This window comes from Lampris incognitus, chromosome 16 (genome assembly GCF_029633865.1).
Source record: "Lampris incognitus isolate fLamInc1 chromosome 16, fLamInc1.hap2, whole genome shotgun sequence".
In the NCBI taxonomy this organism is placed as follows: domain Eukaryota; kingdom Metazoa; phylum Chordata; class Actinopteri; order Lampriformes; family Lampridae; genus Lampris; species Lampris incognitus.
The window spans coordinates 29,697,243-29,719,736 of record NC_079226.1 but is presented as its reverse complement, the minus strand read 5'-3'; the positions used below and the strand labels follow the sequence as shown (position 1 = coordinate 29,719,736).

General features: G+C 44.0%; 2 protein-coding genes across 3 annotated transcripts in view; both read right to left on the bottom strand.

Annotated features, from left to right (window-relative positions):
- The window catches only part of gna11b (guanine nucleotide binding protein (G protein), alpha 11b (Gq class)), a 34,415-nt gene extending 23,014 nt beyond the window's left edge, over positions 1–11,401 (bottom strand). For both annotated transcript variants that reach the window (XM_056296169.1, XM_056296170.1), the window contains exon 1: positions 11,103–11,401. In XM_056296169.1, coding sequence (XP_056152144.1) covers positions 11,103–11,238 — 136 coding nt within the window. In that variant the 5' untranslated portion in view covers positions 11,239–11,401. The remainder of the gene's footprint in view (positions 1–11,102) is intronic.
- Positions 11,402–19,052: 7,651 nt separating this feature from the next.
- On the bottom strand, positions 19,053–21,518 carry LOC130126040 (uncharacterized). The gene is made up of 3 exons (XM_056295414.1): positions 21,105–21,518; positions 20,771–20,931; positions 19,053–19,482 (listed from the first exon to the last, which is right to left on the bottom strand). The coding sequence occupies exons 1-3, from the start codon at positions 21,516–21,518 to the stop codon at positions 19,053–19,055; spliced, it is 1,005 nt and encodes a 334-aa protein (XP_056151389.1).
- Positions 21,519–22,494: the final 976 nt, after the last annotated feature.

Below are 22,494 nucleotides of genomic sequence, written 5' to 3'. Positions count from 1 at the left end.
CATGGCGGGCTTCACTGTGCAGCGAGAGGTGTAGTGGCATCCGCAAAATAGTGGCTTTGCATTGTGGGTGATACAAAAGACAGTCTGAAATCTGATTTGGGCAGCCAGAGTGTCTGGACTGAGACATATCTGTAGCAATCTGATTAGAATCGCATTTCAAACCACCTCCAAATGTGGTTTAGGTCACGATTTGCAAAATAAAATCGAATTTAACGTGGAGTTTTTTGTTTTTTATTTGCCATCCAGACTTTGTAAAATCAATCTGGATATAATTTGGATATGCCAAAAACAGATTTGGGCAGACAGTTTGAACAAGGCCTTAGTAAAGCAATTTTAGTTATGCCTGGATTGCAAACCTGCCAGTCTGTATAGTTTTGACTGTCAGAGAGAGAGAGAGAGAGAGAGACAGACAGACACAGAGAGAGAGAGAGATTAGAGAGACAAGACAGAGAGACAGAGACAGAGAGAGACTAGAGAGACAAAAGAGAGAGAGCGAGAGAGAGAGAGGCCTGTGTAGAACATCTAATCCCTTTAACAAAGAGACACGCTAGGTAACAAAGAGAGGGCTGCGAAATATGGATGAAGTCAAATATCACAAAATTTTTGACAACATACCTCAATATAGATAATGAGACTAGTTTGGGGGTGGCTGTTGATGCTTTCATAAGATATTTACACACAAGAATATTTTAAGAAATTATCATTAGTAATATGGATAGGATGATCAAGCAGGTAGACGCATTTATTGTATATTTCACTTAGCTAAAATAATCTAAAGGCTAATTTATGCTCCTTTTACGTATGAAAATAAATACATCCATTTCAAACTGTCACTGCCCATATGTGTCCTTTACGTTGGCAGGGAATACATCCACTAGAGAACGTTCAGAGTCAAAAGTTTCTGACAACAACATATTGATGGTGGAGGAGGTCACTGTTTGTCCCTGTGCCTGGGTGATGTAACTTCATAGATATATTTAACATTTCTCACCAACTCGCACAACCTCTCCTCAAAGAGTTTCACCACCTTTTTTTTTTGGGACCCCCCCCCCCTTTTCTCCCCAATTGTATCCAGCCAATTACCTCACGCTTCTGAGCCATCCCGGTTGCTGCTCCACCCTCTCTGCCAATCCGGGGAGGGCTGCAGACTACCACATGCCTCCTCCGATACATGTGGAGTCACCAGGCGCTTCTTTTCACCTGACAGTGGGGAGTTTTGCCATGGGGACGTAGCGTGTGGGAGGATCACACTATTCCCCCCAGTTCCCCTTCTCCCTCCTGAACAGATGTACCGACCGACCAGAGGAGGCGCTAGTGCAGCAACCAGGACACATACCACACCCAGCTTCCCACCCGCAGGCACGGCCGATTGTGTCTGTAGGGACACCTGACCAAGCCGGAGGTAACATGGGGATTTGAATCGGCGATCCCCATGTTGGTAGGCAACGGAATAGACTGCTACACTACCCGGATGCCCAGTTCTGCCGTTTTTTGAATGTCTTCATCATGTCTCGCTTGAACTATTGACTACACTGCCCCCACGATTTCCAGTGGTACTGCTCTGTTTCATTCATATCCGTAAACTTCCAGAAAATGTGCATAAGTACGGACGAAATGAATGCAGAATAGGGACAGAAGGCTCCCTCTGTACCCATATTTAACGTTGAGCGTAACTGAGGCCTAATAAATTCAGAAAATGTAATCACTTTACTGAAATGCAGTATTTAAGGCCAGGGAATGACAACATTTAAGTTATTACACAATTTTAAAAACATTTCATCTCATACGTCTTCACGGATATATACCAAGTCCAGTTGCACTTGATTCAACTCCTTTGGATAACCATGACCTGGATGAATGAGAACATTCACAGATATGATGAAAATGATATTACATTTATATTGCCAAGCTCTAAGGTGTGCACACATGCACACACAAGTAGTGCCACATTTTGCTTCTCGCTGCAGTGCTTGCGACAGCTTTCTATGAGTAAGGGAAATCCTGAGGTGGGTTATTTGCATCATGGGAAAACCACATGCAAATATAAGTGGTCAGTTATGATAAACTGTGGTAGTTTATCTCACTGGGTTTATGGCCACCGCTAAGCCTTGTTGAACTGCTTTGGCCCGTTGCTCTGCAATTCAATCTAAGCCTGAAGGCCAAAATGATATGACTTTAGCTCAGGTAAGCATTCACAACAGGGCAGGAAATTAGCGCCCGCCAGATGTGGGCTCAACCTACCAGCCACGGTGGTGGGTAAATAAAAGCAGCACACACAAACAAATAATGCAAATGTAACACAGCGATTTGTGACATTCCACAAAGCAGTTTGAATTTAGAGTCTGCTTGTTTCACATGGACAATTTAACCAAGAGACACAGCGCTTTACCCAGGCATGAGCATAGAACGCTAACTAGCGACCAATGTCAAAAAGAATCACCTAAGGTTAAGTAACCTAGGGTAACACTGTAGTAAAAAAACAAACAAACAAAACAATGTGGCGTTACATCACAGGGGTTAAGAGGTCTGCAGAGGAAACCTCGCAGGAGGAGAGACAGGCCAAAGAGGTGAAGGTCAAAAAACGTTTTGTTTTGTTTTTTTAAATGAGAAGTGGAAAAAAGCCAACGATGAAGAGTCCCCTGATTGGTGAGTTTACGAGGAGACAAGCCAGACAATGTTCTGTTCAGTATGTCATCAACACGCTTCCGATGCCAATAAGAGAACTAACAGTTTTATTGTTGGGACTAAAAACCTAAAATTGGAAACCATAAAAGACCACAAATTATCCAAACGCCACATCCAGGTAAGAAGGATAGTGCAGCCCAGTAGATCTTGTTGTATTATTTTTCACATGCATTTGCACATTGCAAGATAAAACAAGAATGTGGCTCGTAAAAAAATTGAGTGGCTGGTAGATTTTGGAATCCCACCACAAGCCAGCATGGCAGGTGGGCAAACAAGTTCATTTCCAACCCTGATTCACAAAGCGCCAAAACCACTGCTAGCGTTCTTGCAAATTAAAAAAAGGCAGTCACATGGGAAACCAAAATGCGGCGTGGGATTCAGTCTTTAGCAAGAAACTCAACTTGAGAGGTAGCCTCTTTCAGCTGAGCACAAAGGGACAAGTCTGAGCCAAAGCAGCCTGGAGCTACCACACACACACACACACACACACACACACACACACACACACACACACACACACATACACACACACACACACACACCCTACCAAACTGTGGACACACAGGGATCCTGTGGTCAACCTCGAGGCATGGACGTTACCCTCCACTGTAATGGCCCACTTCCATCCCCACCTCCCTTCGGTACAAGGTACAGTAAGAAGTAAGAGCAGACTTAAGAGAAATATAAACGAACGCACAAACATACACATTAGAATGGACTTTCATTCTCGGTTTTATTTCAGCTTTCTAGGGACAGTTGCTTGCCACTTGTCTCTGGGTAAAACTGCCATTTTTATGCTGCATGTCTCTCTAGCATCTGGTGAGTGCTCAGTGTACTTTGGTGTGAGAGAGCAGCAAACTGCATATAGTACACACTATAGTGCTATGCATGCATGAGCACGCACTTGCAAACTCACACACCTTAATTTGACCACCTTAGGATGTCTTTGTCCGTTTGTCAGCGAGTATGTGCCGAGTGCTGCTCTTTTTGAGTGGGTGTGGGTCAGCAGCAGATGAAATGCTGGTCTTGTAAAAAGGGCCGCAGCTAGCATCAATATGTGCTGGGCTGCTACCATCCAAAAACAGAAATCCTACAGGACGGTATTGTTTCAATAGGATTTTTGAGATCCAATTTCAGGAATTCATAATGTTGCACATTCACTTGTGGAGTATTTTTCCCCATCTTCTCTTCTACTCCATCACTTTACATTGCTATCCCACATCCTGACTGCGTAGAATTCAAAAACACAACGCAAGGATGGCCACATTCCCATTCTGGTTGAGAGGACAAGAAACCATGTAAGCAAAACTTGAGTTTTCTGCATCCAGACCAGTCACCTGATGCATTTGGCTGTCATCTGATGTGAAACACTGCACTGGGAACATCAAGTACAGCTGCAACCTGACCATGTCTCCTTCCCCAACAAGTGAGACTAAAAAAGGAGAAGAGTTGAACGCATTAAGGTATAAGTATAGGCTTTGGTTGAGGGGAACAGGGACAAACATGTCACCCAGATGTGATGGCATGATGATAAACTGAGAACCAGTGGTGGTGAACTGAGAACAAGTGTACATGTCTGCCCTGTCTAGGGTCCAGGGTAGCAATAGAATGTGGGGCGGTCACCATTCTACATCATTCATCCTAATATCATCAGGGAACCACACGTGGCCCCGTTTGGGAGTGTGTGTCATATACGTGTGTTTGTCAATGGACCAATGTACAACATGAGTAACTTTTATAATGATAAGAGTTATAGAGAGACAGTGAAACCTGGAAGAGATGTGTGCTATGCTGCATGTGTGCCGATTTGCCATTTCAAATTACTGACCAAGGCTAACTTTTTCTTTTTTTTTTGCTAAAACCATTTCAAATTGAAATCCTCATCTAGGGAAACGCATTTAAACGTTTGCACTTTTGAAATGCTCCTCCAAACATGAAATCTAGGTCAACTATTGGTTAGGCTCCAAATGAGTACAGATAAGACAATATCGTGATTATATTGATTCAGTGATTGTTTGCTTGGCTGATCTCATGTCATAAAATGGGTCCTGTGCTTATGAGGGATACAACACATCTATACAGTATATCTTGTAACTGTTGGGTGGATGTTGGGTAAATCACAGGAGTAGGTTTAGGCGATTGGACAAATATATTGGCAATTGGCTAAGTCCAATCAGCAGTCTTTTTTTTTTTTGATGATTTTTGTCCTTTTATTTTGCTAGTTTAATGGTCTGCCTCCCCGAGAATTCAACTCGGTAAATAATTAAGCTGTAAAGCGCAATTCAAAGTGTGCACGAATAGGAACTCGCAGTTGGGGTTGGGCCATATGCATGCTCTTCTTGCACTGACTTCCAACGAGTCTTTCACAAAACAGGGCAGTGACTGCAGTGACTAAATGACAATGAAGCCATCTTTAGTGGTTGCTGTCCGATCAATTAGTGGTGAAGAGCAACCTTAATTCAGAAATCATACTTCAAAACTAAACCAAAAACTGTATATTCAGTTGTGCACCCTGGTCAACTAATAGCATAGTTATGTTATCTCCACCTGTTTGCTCATTTGGAGGCTGCAAGCGGAGGTGTCCTTCTCTGACACCATCGGTCTCTCCCCCCCCCCCCCCTCAAATCGTGTTGTACAGCTGTTCAGCATGCCTTTACAGCTTATTGCTTAGCAAAGATCACCAGGTGGTTTATTTTGTTTAATTGAAGAAGAGTAGCCTATAGGCTGTAATGTTTCAATAAAATCAGATTTTCACATTAATGCTTGTGCAAAGTGGTAGTTAGAATCTTTTGCCAGCACTACTCGTTTGCAAAGACGACAAATTACTAAATTTAGGTGCTATGGCTTGCCGGTTGCGTCTGGTTTAAAACCAAAACAATCCATCCCAAATACGGGATCCCAAATAGGGGATTTGGTATTCTTTTTCGCAACGAGCTCTTCCATGATTGCATTTGCTGAAAATGTGCTGGCAGGAGCGCGAGGGGAGGGGGGGGGTGAATACATCGGCAATCGCCAGGCTGACAGTGACCGCTGGGAAGATTTTGACATATCGCCCAACCCTAGGTGGGAATTCGTATTACCTTGGTTTAATGCGTCGATTTTAGGTGGGATGTTAGTCATATGAGGTCTTAGGTAGCAGTGGCACAGCCATGTTGAGCCACAATAGAAGGGAATGGTTCCAAGACATTGGAATGTGGTGTTTATGCCTTCTTGCCTTGTCTTGGGCCTAACTAAAATGACACACTGGAGAAGGAAGGTACCCACTTAAAAACCCCAATGACAAGCTTGCACTCACACACACCCTCAACATGGTAACACTGAGATCGTGTGGGGTAGTGAATAATGATCCCTGCGAGATGGGCCATTTGATCTCTGAAGGTGTACCCTGATAGCCTCTTCAGTAACCATTTAGGTATAACAAACTCTTGTATCACATTTAAAACACTACCATTTTACCTGGGTTTTAAAGTTTGCTACACAGCACACAGCATACTGCTCTTCTGAAACATCTAAAAAGAAATCACCAAATACAGGTCTTTTTATTTTGCTAAAATAAGGACCTATGGTCGTCATCCATGCATCCATTATCCGAACCGCTTACCCTGCTCTCAGGGTCGCGGGGATGCTGGAGCCTATCCCAGCGGCCATTGGGTGGCAGGCAGGGAGACACCCTGGACAGGCCGCCAGGCCATCACACAGGGCTGACATATACACACACACACACACACACACACACACACACACACACACACACACACACACACACTCATACCTAGGGACAATTTAGTATGGCCAATTCACCTGACCTATACATGTCTTTGGACTGTGGGAGGGAACCGGAGCCCCCGGAGGAAACCCACGCAGACACGCGGACAACATGCAAAGTCCACACAGAGGACGACCCGGGACAACCCCCCAAGGTTGGACTACTCCGGGGTTCAAACCCAGGACCTTCTTGCTGTGAGGCGAGTGCGCTAAGCACTGTGCCATCATATATAAAATGCAACTTGATTGATTGCTCATATGAAAGGATAATGGGAAAAGCTACTTCATTATTAAAACCAAATCACCTAACATTAACAGACAGATTGTGTCCATTTCTGGTGTACCACTGACTTTCCTGACTCTGTATCTAAAAGATAATCTAGCGGAATGTAACTGTGAAATACAGGAAGGTATTACACTACCAGTTTTGTGTTATCATACAGCTGCTCCAATCAATACATCCTTAATTTAAGTGGTATCTTTTTATATTTTTTTTTACAAACTCTTACAAGCAATACCAAGAAAATTCCCTGCCTCCCTAACACGGACTTTTGATATTAAATCTGAACTAAATGAGGCATTCCAAGAAACAATGTGCTCCGCTCACACATATTCATTCATAGCGGTAATGCTTAAGCCAATGCATACCTTTGCTGGCTAGGCATCATATTTGTTGAAGGACACCAATATATTGTCATTATACTCATAAAAACTGTAACAGGCATTCAATTGTGCAGATGGATTGGTGGGGGTATGCCAACGAAGGAAACTGATGAGTTACAAGATCAAAATTGGATTACAAAAAAAAAAAAAACAAAACAAAACAAAACGCTGAATATGCAAATCTGGATTTTCACTACGGGTCTTTCCATTCCAAATATTCAAACGACAAAAGTGACAACCCTAGTGGACCCGTTTAATGTTTTTGATCATCATCCATTTAACAGACTGCTCTGACAAAGACAAATAGGACTGTAATGATCAGAAGTAATTCCATTGCACTCCAACATTAGAAGCACACACACACACACACACACACACACACACACACACACACACACACACACACACACACACACACACACACACACACACACACACACACACACACACACACACACACAGGGTAGAGTTTAAGAGCCCACATTGCCTTATATGATCAAAACAAGAATACTTGGCAGCGGAGTGGAGGTCAGCAATTAACACCTCGGCCTTACCCTGACATTCTTCCTGATTCAATCAGAGACTGTTTCACTAAAGATTCACTGGCTCAGGTAACAAGCACTGGTGCTGTGGTGTATCTACCTGGTCCGGTACAAAAAAAAAAAAAAAAAAAAAGAACAGCAACTGCTAACGGTTCAGTTATGGTCGACACATACCTTGCAAACTTGAATACTTATATAGTAAACTTAGCTTGTCTTGCTTTAAGACATCATGAAAGTCAAGATCCTGTGTTGTTATTCTATGTTAAATACACTGTGACAGCCATGAAACTGGTGTCAAATTCCATGTATGTGCAAACCTACATGGCCAATAAACATAATTCTGATCCTATCTCCAACAGGCACACAGACCATCGACTTGGGGAATGATGTGCTGTCAAACAGCCAATAAAAACATTTAGGCTGCTGAACGGGCATTTGACTCAATCAAATGCATATTCAAAAATGCTGTCATATATGGTGCATATTTCTGAACGCAACAAATACTCAGATGGCAGAGCATGCCATATTGACTTTAATGTCAGGATGTTAAAACTGATTGCTGGACCTGCCATTGTTCATATCTCAAATGGGAAACACTTTTTTTATGAAAAAAAATGCATGTGCCAGCTGGTACATCCAGTTGGTTCACCTCAGTCAGATGCTGCCCTAACGTTCACTTTACTGACCAGCCGTTCACTCCAGCGTTAATTTATCCTACGCAGCAAGACCACAGCTCCGAGCATACTGTGTTTTGACCAAGTAGAGGCAAACCACTGATCTGTGGAGTAGGAGGCTGTGCGTATGGCCTGATATGGCCCTTGGAGACAAGCAGCCTGACCCTGGGCACTGCTGCAGCCCAGGCAGGATTGTTAAATTTCTTACTCAACAGTAAAGTTGGAACCAGGGGAAATTTTGTTCCAAAAAACCATTTCCAAGCCAAACACTCACCTTTACCCCAAACCTATCCTCACTCAAGAACTTTTGCCCTCACCTAACATTTGACCTAAACAAAATCATTAATGTTCTTATAAAGACTCTTTGATGTTGTACTGTTTTAACGTTGCCCACAAATTTTTAAAAAAAAGGGCAGGGGAGAAGAGTGGACCATATAGTGAGAGGTTCTTTGGCTAGGTTAAGCTACATTTAGAAGTGGCAGTATTAGTAGGAGGGGCATTAATCAAACTATAAAATAAAATCCCAGCATCTTTCACAGTGCACCAAATCACAACATCTGATGCTGACAAGGGTATAAGTGATTGAAATGAGAGCAAAAGCTGTTTGGAACTACTGCACTAGCATTTCTTGATTTCCAAGCTGTATGCTTTTATTCCCCTGGTGGTAATAAAAGCATATTGGCAATAATATGACACAAACTGTCACACTGTGCTGTGGTGCATCACAGAGTTCCACAGGAGCAGCTACCTCTCAAAGGTAAGCTTTAACTTATGACCCATCTCCTCCCCATAACCTTTAGTTTGATTGTCAGGTAGCTAGTGACAGAAGAACTCTGACATCCTGCCACTGAGAAGTAGGGTGATATTCAAGTCCTCTAATTATCACTGAACTTTACATCGCAGCTCCACAGAGCACTCCAAGGGTCTTTGTGGTTTAACTGCAGTGTAGCAAGTGACAGGACCACCTTGTTCCATTGAGGTGGGGAGAGGAAGGTGGCTTGCTGGGGGCCACTGGCCTGAGAGTAACGCTGGGGGATAATGGGAGTCAGTGACATCTCAAAGTCTGAGCAGTGGCTGTGTTTAACCAAGCTTATTAAGACCAGGACTAATCCTGCCTTACACGTCCTTATCCAGGCTCCCACTGACAGCCTTAACTCACTTAGGGTAGGCCATTTACAGCATGAATGATCGCAGGTCTCCGTCTTTGTCTCCCATTCTCACACACAAAATCACTGTGTCGCTGTCACTCATGCTCAGTCTCTCACAATGCTTTCCACCAAGTTTGTCGTCGAGGTCAGGGACACGCCCTCAACAACTTATATAATGTCTTGCTAAGCTATCAAATATTCAATTAAAGGCAAACCACAACTGACCACCAGAATACCCATATGTTCTGAACAATTTCCACTGAGCTCAGCCAACCCTAATTGAAAAGTCTGGCTAGAAAAGTTTCATTCCACTTATCAGCAAAAAGCACATTTTCATAGCAAGTAAATGCCTAGTGGATGCACAAAAGAACATATCTTTACAGTAACTAATTAGAATAAAATTAGATGCTTGGAAAATGATTTAAATATCATAAGTGAAAATGATTGCTACAGCTACAGAATGGCTCTGGTGTGGCCTACTTTTCTGAACTGAGGTAGTCAGCAGGGAAATGACTGAAGTGAAAGCCACACATGTCAAATAACCTGGGCTGCTTTAGGTGGGGAAGAAATGGGAGCAAACGTTTTGAAACACGGGAGGCAACCTAGATAATTCCAACTGTCCTCAAAGGGATTAACTATCTTTCCAAAAGACAATCTTACATATAGCGTGTTTTAAATGGATAGTGGGTCATAATGTGCAATATACACACAAACTGCTATTAAAAGGGGAGGCAAATCCAATTTTCTATCACAAAAATCAAACTGTACGTTTGTGTTTACTGAATTATGAATCAGTGCAAAATAGGCCTACATATTCAACAACAGCATCCACCTGCTCACTCAAGCTAAAATAGCTGACCAACGACGCTGGACTCCAAATTGAGTGGAGGAAAAAAAAATCAGCATCTCTGGCCAATGGACCGAGACAATATTTTACACTTGATGCAGACTAATAAATTAATACAAAAGACAAATGAATGGGATTCAAGTACAACTAATTTTGGCAGATACCTGGACATGGAGTGCAGAGAGCTATCCAATGGTGCGAATGTTATGCAATCCATTAAGAGCAGGCAGCAAGGAACAGCAAAAGCAACCAAGGCTGCCTACGCTGTGGCCTCAATTCTTCCAATGTTACCATCCTCTACCTTCCAACGAAGCTAGATCGGGATCCACCACCACGTTAAACAGCACCTAGCCAAACTGGGGCTAGTTGCAAGTTGGTTCAACTGGTTTAGCTATGGCTCTATGGCTTTCCAGCTGTGTTGACTGGTTAGCATGTTGTGAGTTAGCTGGTAAACGATGGTGTAGCCTGATAACTTGGATGCCAAGTGATCTGCTGTCCACATACCAACATGCAAATACAACTGTCAGTTAAAAAAAGAATTGGCTTAACTCTCTAGTCAGCTAGTTACACGAGATAACTTGCGCTTAAACCAGCCAAGAGACGATACTTGATAACATGATGCCACACAGAAAATAGGCTGACCAGCTAGCTAACCTTAACTAGTAGCATTCGCTAGCATGGCCAAGAAGGCCCAGGAATGGTTAGTTTTCAGCATACGACGACGACGAGACGGCAAAATGCGTGAATGGTGGTTTAAAAAAAAGGGCAAGCCATATACCTAGCAGGAGTAATTTCAGCTCCCTCCTCGAGTCTCGTTTGTCTCGGCGAAGCTGCTTGTCAATTTCTGCATTGATTCGTTTCGACTCCTTCGCCTCTTCGCTCAGGCAGCAAGCCATCATGGACTCCAGAGTCATCCCCTCTGCTTTTTTGGCAGCCCGGTTTTACACGGGACCCGACAAACACCGTCCGCGGCTTTAATGTCCCCCCTGGAAGAAGAAAAAAAAGAAAGAAAGAAATATCCCGGTCCTCGCTTGGATCTCGGGCGAGGAGGAGGCGGCTGGCTGGCTGGCTGGCTGGCTTGGCTGGCGGGGCTGTCTCGATGGATGGGATCGGGGAGGGGGTGGGGTGGGGTGAGGGGGGGAGCTCAGGGCCTCGCTGTCAAGTTGTCCCCCAGCCGAGAACGACTGCGACTTCACCCGCGTCTTCTCTGCGACTCACGGGAGATTCACGCGGGGGGAGGGAGCCAGGGAGTCGGGGAGTCAGGAGGAGTCGGCGGCCGCCTCTCCCAAGATCTGCTCCCCAGCCGTTAACACGGCGATTCAAATCAGTACGAATGCCGCAGAGCAAAGCGGTGGAGATCTCGGTTCCTTGATCCTCCGGTCTGTTAATTCAGTCCGAGTCTCTGTTCATAATCCACCTGTGAGGAGGGGAGGGGGGGGGGAGAAAAAGAGCCCGTCCGGACTGCGGAGTCGCGGCATCCAAATGCGGACAAAACGGCGGATTTTTTTTTTCTTTTACGTGCGGGTCTATCAAATGTATTAGTTTAACACCCTGAAATGTTTAGTGCTCGATAGGAAAACCGCTAGAGAGCGCACACGGATATATATATATATATATATATATATATATATATATATATATATATATTTGTAATTATATATATATATATGCACACTGTAACGCTATTGCACTGCTCACGCCGTAATTAGACGCCTGTAGTTTTGGTCCGCTTGTCCGGGTATGACAACGTTGGCTAGCTTAAACGAGACGGAATGGCTAGGAAAGCTTGACATTGGCTAGCTTAGCCGGCTAGCTTCATTCACAACGCCTCCTCCGCCAGCGACCACCCGCAATGATTGAGGGCAGCGGGCTGGAGCAATGATTCGACCGTCTGGCTGGAGAGAACTACATTACATCCCCGAGGATTTGGTTCGTAAAATATGATAAGATAAGAAAAGAAAAGAAAAGAAAAACGAAAACCCGGTCAAAGAGCTAGTGTCCGACACCTTTGCAGAAATAAAATAATTTTTTAAAAAAATGCAGCCCCAAAATGTTAAACGTGAGGTATCTTGAGTACACAACACAGCAAAACAGCCTGACGGGCAGCTGTGGCGGAACTGGTGGGGACAAACCAGTTAGAAAAATGAGGGGGGTCCTCGCGATGGTGGGAAGGCAAGCCAATTATGTTTGTATAGCCCGAGATCACAAATCACACATTTGTCTCGGGGGGCTTTACAGCAACTCAACATCCTGTCCTTGGACCCTCGCATGGGATAAGGAACGACTCTAGCATTTGACGGGGTTAATGATTCAACTTCGTTATCTGTCATTTCAAGATTCAAAGGTTTACTTGTCAAATACTTAATGTACAAGTACAATAAGCAGTGAGATGATTTATTCTGCGCAAATCCGAAACTGTGCAACAAGAGAAATGAACAACAATAATAAGATTTGCAGTCTACATAAGCGAACAAGCTGTGGATTGACTATCATCGCCATTTGAAGGCAAATAGTGGTATACTGTTTATATTTAGGTACTATTGTTTTATATATATATATATATATTACATTCATCCAGATGTACACCTCGACACAGCATGGCAATGATTATGAAATATCACTGAAATTGTTAATTTATTTGATTATTGAAATAATTATTATTTTCAAGATGTAGTCTGAGGACATTCCCGAATTATTCAGTCAGTAAACTGAAGTACAACGCCAACATAAATCTTTCTGTGTGCTGTACAGACAGTGACATCTTGTGGCCAAAGGGTATAATTGCTTATCGGTTCTGCTCACAATAGGTTCATAAAGAAACCCAATTAATCAAGTCCATGAGCGTACATGTATGTGTATTGTCTCCTACTGGCTCCTACATCCAATATGACTGACTGATCGCAACTACTGCTGTGGTGAACAGAGAAAAAGCAACGTCATGTGTAGCGAACAGCCTGCCTTCTTATAACTAAGTTATGACTGTTCAGTAACAGCACTAGTAGTACTTTGGCACTGGCGGGAAAAGCGAAGATCAAGCGGTTGGGGCCACACACACACACACACACACACACACACACACACACACACACACACACACACACACAAAGGATTTAGTTCTTATTCAAGATGAGAAATACACACATCGTGGATTGTGCAAACGTAGAAGAACAGCATAATCGGGCGGAGGGGAGGACTGTTCAGCTTATTGTTTTATTGTGGTTTTAGGTCATTTTGTTTGTTTGTTTGTTTGTTTGTTTGTTTTGGATTGAAGATCGTCCAGAGATGGTGATCTCTAGGACTCCAACCGTCTTACATCCAACATGGCCCATTCAACTGTTGTGCGAGTATTCGTATGACTTCGCAACACTCGCTTCAAAACATTAAGGTAAGACTCCAGCACATAGGGGGTTTTTTTATAAGTCGGACCAAAATTTAAATATTATTTTCCAACATCACTTTTACGTTGATCTGCATGTTTTGTACCGTCTGTCTGTCTGTCTGTCTGTCTGTCTCTCTCTCTCTCTCTCTCTCTCTCTCTCTCTCTCTCTCTCTCTCTCTCTCTCTCTCTCTCTCTCTCTCTCTCTCTCTCTCTCTCTCTCTCTCTCTCTCTCTCTCGCTCTCTCTCTGATGAGACAATATATAAGCATAAAAATAGAATTCATTTTTATCTATTTTTCTCTTTTTAAATGAGCTCCCACAGTTCAGCTTCTCTTCGCCAATCTTTTTTTCTGATGGTCATGATGTCATCAGACACAGTCATTTACATACAACCAATCAGATCAAATCATCAAATTATGAAACCCCGCCTATCCTTGTTTGTACTTGTCACTCAAAGGTCAGCTCGTGAATATTAATAAGGACTAGAGGCTTAATTAGGACCAGACTACGCCCTCACAGACAATCGAGACCAGTTATGGATAGAGGTATAAAAACACAATATTAGCCACTTACAAATAAAAAGATTGGTGAATGTTTTATTATGCTGTACTCAACACTTTCAGACATGAAAATTTAAATCTTATTCCGGTTTGACTTAATATATAATATATATTTGTGGTGGCGGCACAGTGGCGCAGTGGTTAGCGCGGTCGCCTCACAGCAAGAAGGTTCTGGGTTCGAGCCCCAGAGTAGTCCAACCTTGGGGGTCGTCCCAGGTCGTCGTCTGTGTGGAGTTTGCATGTTCTCCCTGTGTCTGCATGTGTTTCCTCCCACAGTCCAAAGACATGTAAATGTAAGTCAGGTGAATCAGCCATACCAAATTGATATACTTGATTATATACTTTGTTAATCCCTGTAGGGAAATTACGCTCTGTATTTAACCCATCCTAGCTGTGTAGCTAGGAGCAGTGGGCAGCCGTTGTGTGTGCAGCGCCCGGGGACCAGCTCCAGTATTTCTTGTCATGCCTTGGTCAGGGGCACAGACAGGAGTATTAACCCTATCATGCATGTCTTTTTTTGATGGTGGGGGAAACCGGAGCACCTGGAGAAAACCCACCACAGACACGGGGAGAAAATGCAAACTCCACACGGAGGACAACCTGGGATGGCCCCCAAGGTTGGACAACCCTCGGGTTCGAACCCAGGAACTTCTTGCTGTGAGATGACAGCACTAACCACTGGGGCACTGTGCCGCCCACTTTCTGTCAAACCAGTCTTTATTACACTTAATTTGATGATATTTTCAATAAAGCAGCTCTGCCTTGAGAGCAACATCACATATGAATAATTCATGTTTATGTTCAAGATGAGAAGAGAATGTTACTACCTGGAAAGAGAACACAATAACCACCGACTGGCATGTGTATATGGAAATAATGCATCTGATACATTTGATTATTATGTACCTACAATTGCGCCTAGGTATGAATGTGTGTGTGTGTGTGTGTGTGTGTGTGTGTGTGTGTGTGTGTGTGTGTGTGTGTGTGTGTGTGTGTGTGTGTGTGTGTGTGTGTGTGTGTGTATATGTTGGCCCTGTGTGATGGCCTGGTGGCCTGCCCAGGGTGTCTCCCCACCTGCTGCCCAATGACTGCTAGGATAGTCTCCAGCGTCCCCGTGACCGCGAGAGCAGGATAAGCGGGTCAGATAATGGATGGATGGATGGATGGATGGATATATTTGTGGTAAATCAAGCTTAAATTTCATGTTAACCATGTTTCTGTAAACTACAGAATTCTCCCACTGTCACCCTTCAGCTATGCAAAAGTAGGCTGGCAGGCTGGAGTTACCATTGACTTCAGGCTCCATGGAAACCTATTCAACATCAGGAGGTTTCAGGCAACCACCAAGTTGACCTCTGAGACCATTATTGAGCTACAGTATGCCGACGATTGTGCCCTGGTAGCTCACACACCAGAAGTCCTACAAAACACTCTGTCGGCGGTTGTAACTGCATACAGGAGAATGGGACTGACTATTAACACCCAAAAGACAGAGGTAATCTGTCAGTTGACTGCCGGCCTCCCAAACCACCCAACAACCTTCACAGCAGAAGGGCAACAACTGGCCACTGTTCCTGCCTTCAAATATCTGGGAAGTATGCTATCCGACACCTGCACAATGGACGATGAGATTCAGCACCGCCTCAAACAAGCCTCAACATCTTTTGGCCGTCTAAGGAGAAGGGTTTTCCAAAACAGCAACCTCAATCTCGACACCAAAGTGCTTGTTTACAGAGCAGTGTGCATCTCCACACTACTCTATGGATGTGAGGCATGGACCATCCACAGCCACCATCTCAGAAGCCTGGAGGCCTTCCATGTAAAATGTCTCCAGAGGATCCTCGGCATTACTTGGGAGGACAGAGTGCCACACACAGAGGTGTTGGAGCGGGCAGGCAGCTGCAGCGTGGAGTCTACCCTAAAACACCATCAACTCAGGTGGCTTGGGCATGTTATTCGCATGCTCAGCGAACGACTCCCACGAAAAGTCCTCTACGGCCAACTACGCCTTGGCCAACACACTGCTGGTGGGCAGAAGAAGCGGTTCAAAGACCAAATGAAGACCACACTAAAAAGATGTCCGATCAACCCTTCTTCTTTGGAGGAACTTGCTTTCTGCCGCACAACCTGGCGCTCTCACATCTCAGAGGGAGTTAAGTACATGGAAAACCAGCGCACACAACACCGTGTAGCAAAGCGTGCGAAGAGGCATGCTCGCAAAGCTACCCCTACCCCCTCCAGCACCACTTTTACATGCCCGGTCAGCAACCGCAACTGTGCATCCAGGATCGGACTATTCAGACACCAAAGGACCCACAAATAGGAGAAGATGGTCATCATCGGGTACGATGGACAACCAGCAAGGCTCAGTATCTGATTTATTTTTTCATCACAGATAATGGCAAACGTTATAAATTGTGACAAGGATGTAGTGAAATATTTTAATGAGAGGTTTTCGTCCTCTTAAAGGACTTTTTTTTTAAATTTTGATATACTTTATTTCTTTATTTCAGATCCCCATTAATCACTGCCTCAGCAGTGACTATTCTTCTTGGGGTCTAACAGTACAACAGTTAATTGTAAAGTCAACAAGCAAAAACAGAACACATATCAATACAACAGCAATAACCAGAAACATCAAACAAAACTAAACTTATCAAACAGCTTTGAGCACTACACGAAATTCTATATACCCGTCATACCCAATTAGACAAAAACAAAAGCAATTACCATAAATGAGGGAAAACAATATTAATTAAAATAATCAAAATAAAGTAGACATAACTCTCAACAATAAAGTAAACAGATGTAAAAAATAGACCTAATCTAAAACAATTTCTTTCTGCATTACATATTTTCTCAGCCTCTTCTTGAACCCAACTCTGCTGGTAACTGAAACCAAATGTTGTGGAAATCCGTTCCAGTAGGTAATTGCCCTGTACATTACAGTCTTTTTTAAGGCATCAGTTCTGCATTGAGGCAAAGTGAAATGATCCCTCCCCGCATGTCTAGTGCCGTAGTCATGACCATCACTAGTAAGCAACATCTGAGAGGAGAGGCATGCAGGTTTATGTAGCGTATAAAGGTTTTTCATAAATAGAGTCAGGCTACAAGCTAGTCTCTCATTGACCCTCATCCATGACAATTCTTTATGCATTTTTTTTCCAACACTTTTTCTAATTGAGCAATGCAGAGCGAGTCTTGCAGCCCTGTTTTGGGTAAGCTGGGTTTTATTTAGTTCTTGTTTAGACGCATTTGACCAGATTGCTGGGCAGTAGTCAAGACGTGACAAGACTAGGGATTGTATGACTTGCTTAGTAGTTGCGTTAGTTAGAAAGTAGGCACTCCTTCTAATGATTGAAATACTTCTGGTCATTTTTGTTACAATATTATTAATGTCAGTAGCCCAAGAGTGTTTCATCTATTGTAACCCCCAGCAATCTGCCTTCCTTAACTTGTTCAACTTTATTGATCCCCATAGGGAAATTACGCTCTGTATTTAACCCATCCTACTGTGTAGCTAGGAGCAGTGGGCAGCACCCGGGGACCAACTCCAGTTCATCTTACCATGCCTCGGTCAAGGGCACAGACAGGAGTACTAACCCTAACATGCATGTCTTTTTTGATGGTGGGGGAAACCCGGAGCACTCGGAGAAAACCGACCAGACATGGGGAGAGCAACTCCACACAGAGGACGACCTGGGATGACCTGCAAGGTTGGACAATCCCTGGGGGTTCGAACCCCGGACCTTCTTGCTGTGAGGCGACAGCACTAACCACTGGGCCACCGTGCCGCCCATGTACCACCATGAGGACATAGCAGACTGGCTGGTGGAACCAATCTCGCAGACTTTCACTGAAGAGCGAGAGATACCTATAGCACTAAACTCAATACTAAATCATGCTCCAATCATGTCTAGTATGCAGCATACTTTTGTTAAGAGCATATGAAATAAGTTACTTCTATTCTTTTTACTTGAAGTGCAAGGAAGATGACAGTTGGAGGACTTGAGGAAAGCGTTCCTCTCTCCTTATGGTGGTAAGACCACTCTATTTTTTTTTCAGGTAAAAATCTGTTGAAGGCATCGTCACATTACCAAATCTTGTGAGTGAAAATGAAAATACTGTAAAGTATATTCTATTTCCTTTTTTCATTCCTGGGACTTCAACATAAAAATGAAAATGAGTGACATGGATTTTGAGGCCTGAATCTGACTCAGATCAACCAAAAAGGACAGCCTTCCTTGGCAGTCAGTAATAAGTTTTATATTACTAAGTAATAAGACAAATCTAAGAAAGAGATGTGAAATAGTAAGTCTTGATCCTTGACTGATGAACTGATCTGAATTCAATTTTGTTTTAAAGTCTTACAGGAAGTCGGAGAACATTCAACCAACTGAGCAGGCAGCGACAGACACTGACAGAGAAGTCCTGACAGCCCAGCTCCAGCACACATCTGTCAGAAGATGTGGTTGAGCTTGTCTCCAACAATGATTCAGGCCTTATGGGAACAGCCATTCAGCCTCACAGTTGGGATGCTGTCATGAGGCCTGAGTGATCTGGCTATCAGTGTCACACAAGCTGTTGTGGACAAGCTCCCAAACTTACTGAACAGTTTTTTATTTTCATTTTTTGGAAGAAACAATGACACCATATAAAAATAAACAAAAGTTGTCACAGTACAAAACAGCATAGTCATATAATAAATGGAAATATAAAATGTAAAAAGGATCTATTATAAACATAATAATTTACTAGAATGAAATAAATCCTCAGTCCTCCTCAGTCATTTAGCCCTGCTGCTGGAAATAGTCACAGAAGAGCTGCCTGACATCCTCTGCCTCGGCCTGCTCAGCACTGAGTGGAGGGTTCAGCTTGTGGCTGGGCTGAGGGCTCTCTATGTCGGCAATCTCCTCCTGCCACTCCACTTTGAAGGCATCCCCATGGGACTCGCACACGTTGTGGAGGATGCAGCAGGCCAGAATCATAGTGGGAACTACATCCAGTCCACAATCGTTCCTCTTGCTGAGGCACTGCCAGCGAGCCCTCAGCCTCAGCAGTGCCTCCTCTGCCACATGCCTTGCCTTGGCGAGCCGCAGGTTAAACACCCGCTGTGGCTCTGTCAGTGCCCCCCAGTTGGTCTTCTTTTCTTCCTCTTCAGGATATGCCTTCATTAACCAGCTCTGCAGAGGATAACAAGCCTCCCCCAGAAGCACATACCTGGAAAGGACATATGGCTTCTGTCACTTGAGTTGACATTGTGGAAATAGATAAAAATATCGACTCTTATGGTGCACTACAATACAATACAATGTCTTGGACAGACAGTGAATTCTTTTGAACTTCTTCTTTTGAACAAAACGAGAAAATGGAATCACATTTTGCTCCTATTTTAAAATCTGTCCTGAGCACCTTTATTGTTCACAGTTGGATGATGGTTGGTTAGATTCTACCCATTGTCTCAGTCCTCCTGTTTAAAACCACTGCATTTCCTTTTCACCCTCAAACAAGGTGTGCAAAATAATTTCCTGCTACTTAGTTTATGTTGCATTACGGCATTTCAGTACCAAATCTTGTCTTTCTTTTTGAAAGGCTTACCAGGGTCTTTGTTCTTTCAATTCACATCAGCAATTGGTGTTCACCTGGTAAACTGATAGGTGCTAATATTACTTTCTGATGTTGACATAAAAGACATATGAAAATACTGACATGTTTACATATCAAAAAATGTAAAATAAGATGGGTAATAACCATCCCTTTACAAATTACTGGAAGAAATTATTTCATTGGTGGTCTATTCGGTCTATTCTGTTGCCTACCAACACCGGGATTGTGGTTCGAATCCCGGTGTTGCCTCCGGCTTGGTCGGGCATCCCTACAGACACAACAATTGGCCATAATTGCGGGTGGGGAGCCGGATGTGGGTATGTGTCCTGGTCACTGCACTAGCGCCTCCTCTGGTTGGTCGGGGTCCCTGTTCAGGGGGAGGGGGAACTGGGGGGAATAGCGTGATCCTCCCATGCGCTACATCCTCCTGGCAAGACTCCTCACTGTCAGGTGAAAAGAAGCGGCGGGCGACTCCACATGTATCGGAGGAGGCATGTGGTAATCTGCAGCCCTCCCTAAATCGGCAGAGTGGGTGGAGCAGCGTAATTGGCCGGATACAATTGGGGAGAAAAAGGGGGGAAAAATTCCAAAAAAAAAAACAACAGCAATTATTTCATTGCCTTTCGAGCAGAATTGATGTGTATCAGTCCGCAAGGCAAAACCCCATCTACTGAAAACCTGACATTTAGACATGAGGGGCACAAAGCACAGCACCTAGGCTTTTCTCTGTTTTTTGCAAGACTAATTTTTAAAATTTTTTGGGCCCCTTGTGCAAGTGAAAACATATTAGAGTAACCAATCAGTAAATGATTCACAGATTTCAATTTCCTAGTCCTACTAAGTGTATTATGGAAAAAATCTGACCGTGATTCAACAGTCATGCTTTTGGCTTGAAATATACCTGAGCAGTTTACCCATGAAGGTGGGAGGGGGGTCAGGTGACAGTCCACCTTCTAAGGCTGTGGCCCACAGTGTTGAGTTTTGTAAGATGTCGGCCGGGTCAGTCCCACCTGGGAAACTAGCACATACATCCCAAAACTGCCCCTTGCCATTGACAGCAACCTGAACCAAACCAGAAGGAAAGAAGAGAAGTTACAAAACTAAACAAATGTGCATCTCAGGTGCTAAAAAGGCATGTGATGGAGGATATTGATAAGCAAACCCTGTGTCATTTATTTAAGGGAAATGAATGTGACCGTGTATTTGGAACATCATAGAAAGTTGCATTCCCTCACCTGGGACATCACTGAGAGCCAGCCAGCAGGGTTGGCATAGTCAGACACATTAGATGATGGGGTGATGATGGCTGTGTGGAGTGTTGCCAGAGCAGCCACACAATGAGGGAAACCCCACTTGGACAGAAAGACATGGGCAGACTCCTCTAGCTCCTGGTCATTTGGGGTAGACAGATACAGCGGCCTGAGAAGCACCACAATGGCGTGGCACATGTCTCTAACACACCTGCACACTGTGGATTTACCCACACCAAACAGACTGCTAATGGTGCGGTATTCTACATTGGATGCTAGATGCCAAAGAGCCACAGCGACGCGTTTCTCCACTGGAAGGGCCAGCCGGAAGCTGGTGTCCTGTCGAGCGAGGCGGGGCCTCAGTTTGTCACAGAGTAAGAAAAACGTCTCTCTGCTCATCCGGAACTTGTCAAGCCAATCAGAGGGTTGAAACTCGATCATCACCACCCGCTCCCACCAATCGGTGCTCTGTGTATTGGTCCAAGGTCGAGTACGGACACGGATGTTGGAGTGCAGACCTCCTGCTATCATTATCTAGAGTCAAAGACAAACAAATATGTTATATATCAACTTGTTGATCTAAATATTACACTTTCATAGATGGTTATGGCTATAGTGTTACATTAAATAAAGTTATGCACTGGACACCTAATGGATTTCACCATAGCCTGTCATTCGTTGTGATGTTTGACATGTGCAGTTATGTTATGTGACTTTTTGTGTTGACTCGCTCACTTTAAGAGCTCAGTGCGTAGCCATGGTAACGCGGCGACATTTTGGGTAATTTGGTTTTCAGTCTTTTGTTGTTGTGGGCAGCGCTATTGTGTTTTTGGTTGATAGTGCAGCAATAGATGACAGACACGTTGGTGTAGTCAAAGAGAGAAGTTGTTTGTCTCTGTTTTCTCACAACTTCCACACTGGTGACCCCGCTTTCTACTGGATGTTTCCAGAGAAGTTCTCTTCTCGAACATGTCAATGAATGCAGTTTCGCTCAAGCTACCAGAGTTCTGGGAAGCGCAAGCTGTGGCCTGGTTTGCTCAGACAGAAATGCAGTTAATGCTCAGGGAGATCACCGCCGATGCCACAAAGTATTATGTTGTTGCGGTGCTCAGCAGCTCAACAGTGGCCAGGGTCATGAGTATCCTTGAGGACCCTCCAGAGCAAGGCAAATATGAGGCGCTGAAGGCATACCTGCTTGATACTTTTGGCCTCACTGAAGCCGAGCACGGTCATCAGCTCCTCTCTGCGTGGCCTGGGTGACTCCAAGCCTTCTGAACTGATGGACAGCATGTTAGCACCTCTGGGAAACCACAGGCCATCTTTCCTCTTCACTGAACTGTTCATGCAACAGCTTCCAACACAGGTACACGGGGCA

Bases quoted from the DNA above. Each gene is read 5' to 3' on its own strand.
- LOC130126040 (XM_056295414.1), bottom strand. From the start codon at position 21,518: ATGAGCAGAGAGACGTTTTTCTTACTCTGTGACAAACTGAGGCCCCGC. The intron at 20,932-21,104 runs GTGAGGGAATGC...GGTTTGGTTCAG, and splicing joins GGCTCTCAGTGATGTCCCAG to GTTGCTGTCAATGGCAAGGG. The intron at 19,483-20,770 runs GTATATTTCAAG...TGTCCTTTCCAG, and splicing joins TTCATGGGTAAACTGCTCAG to GTATGTGCTTCTGGGGGAGG.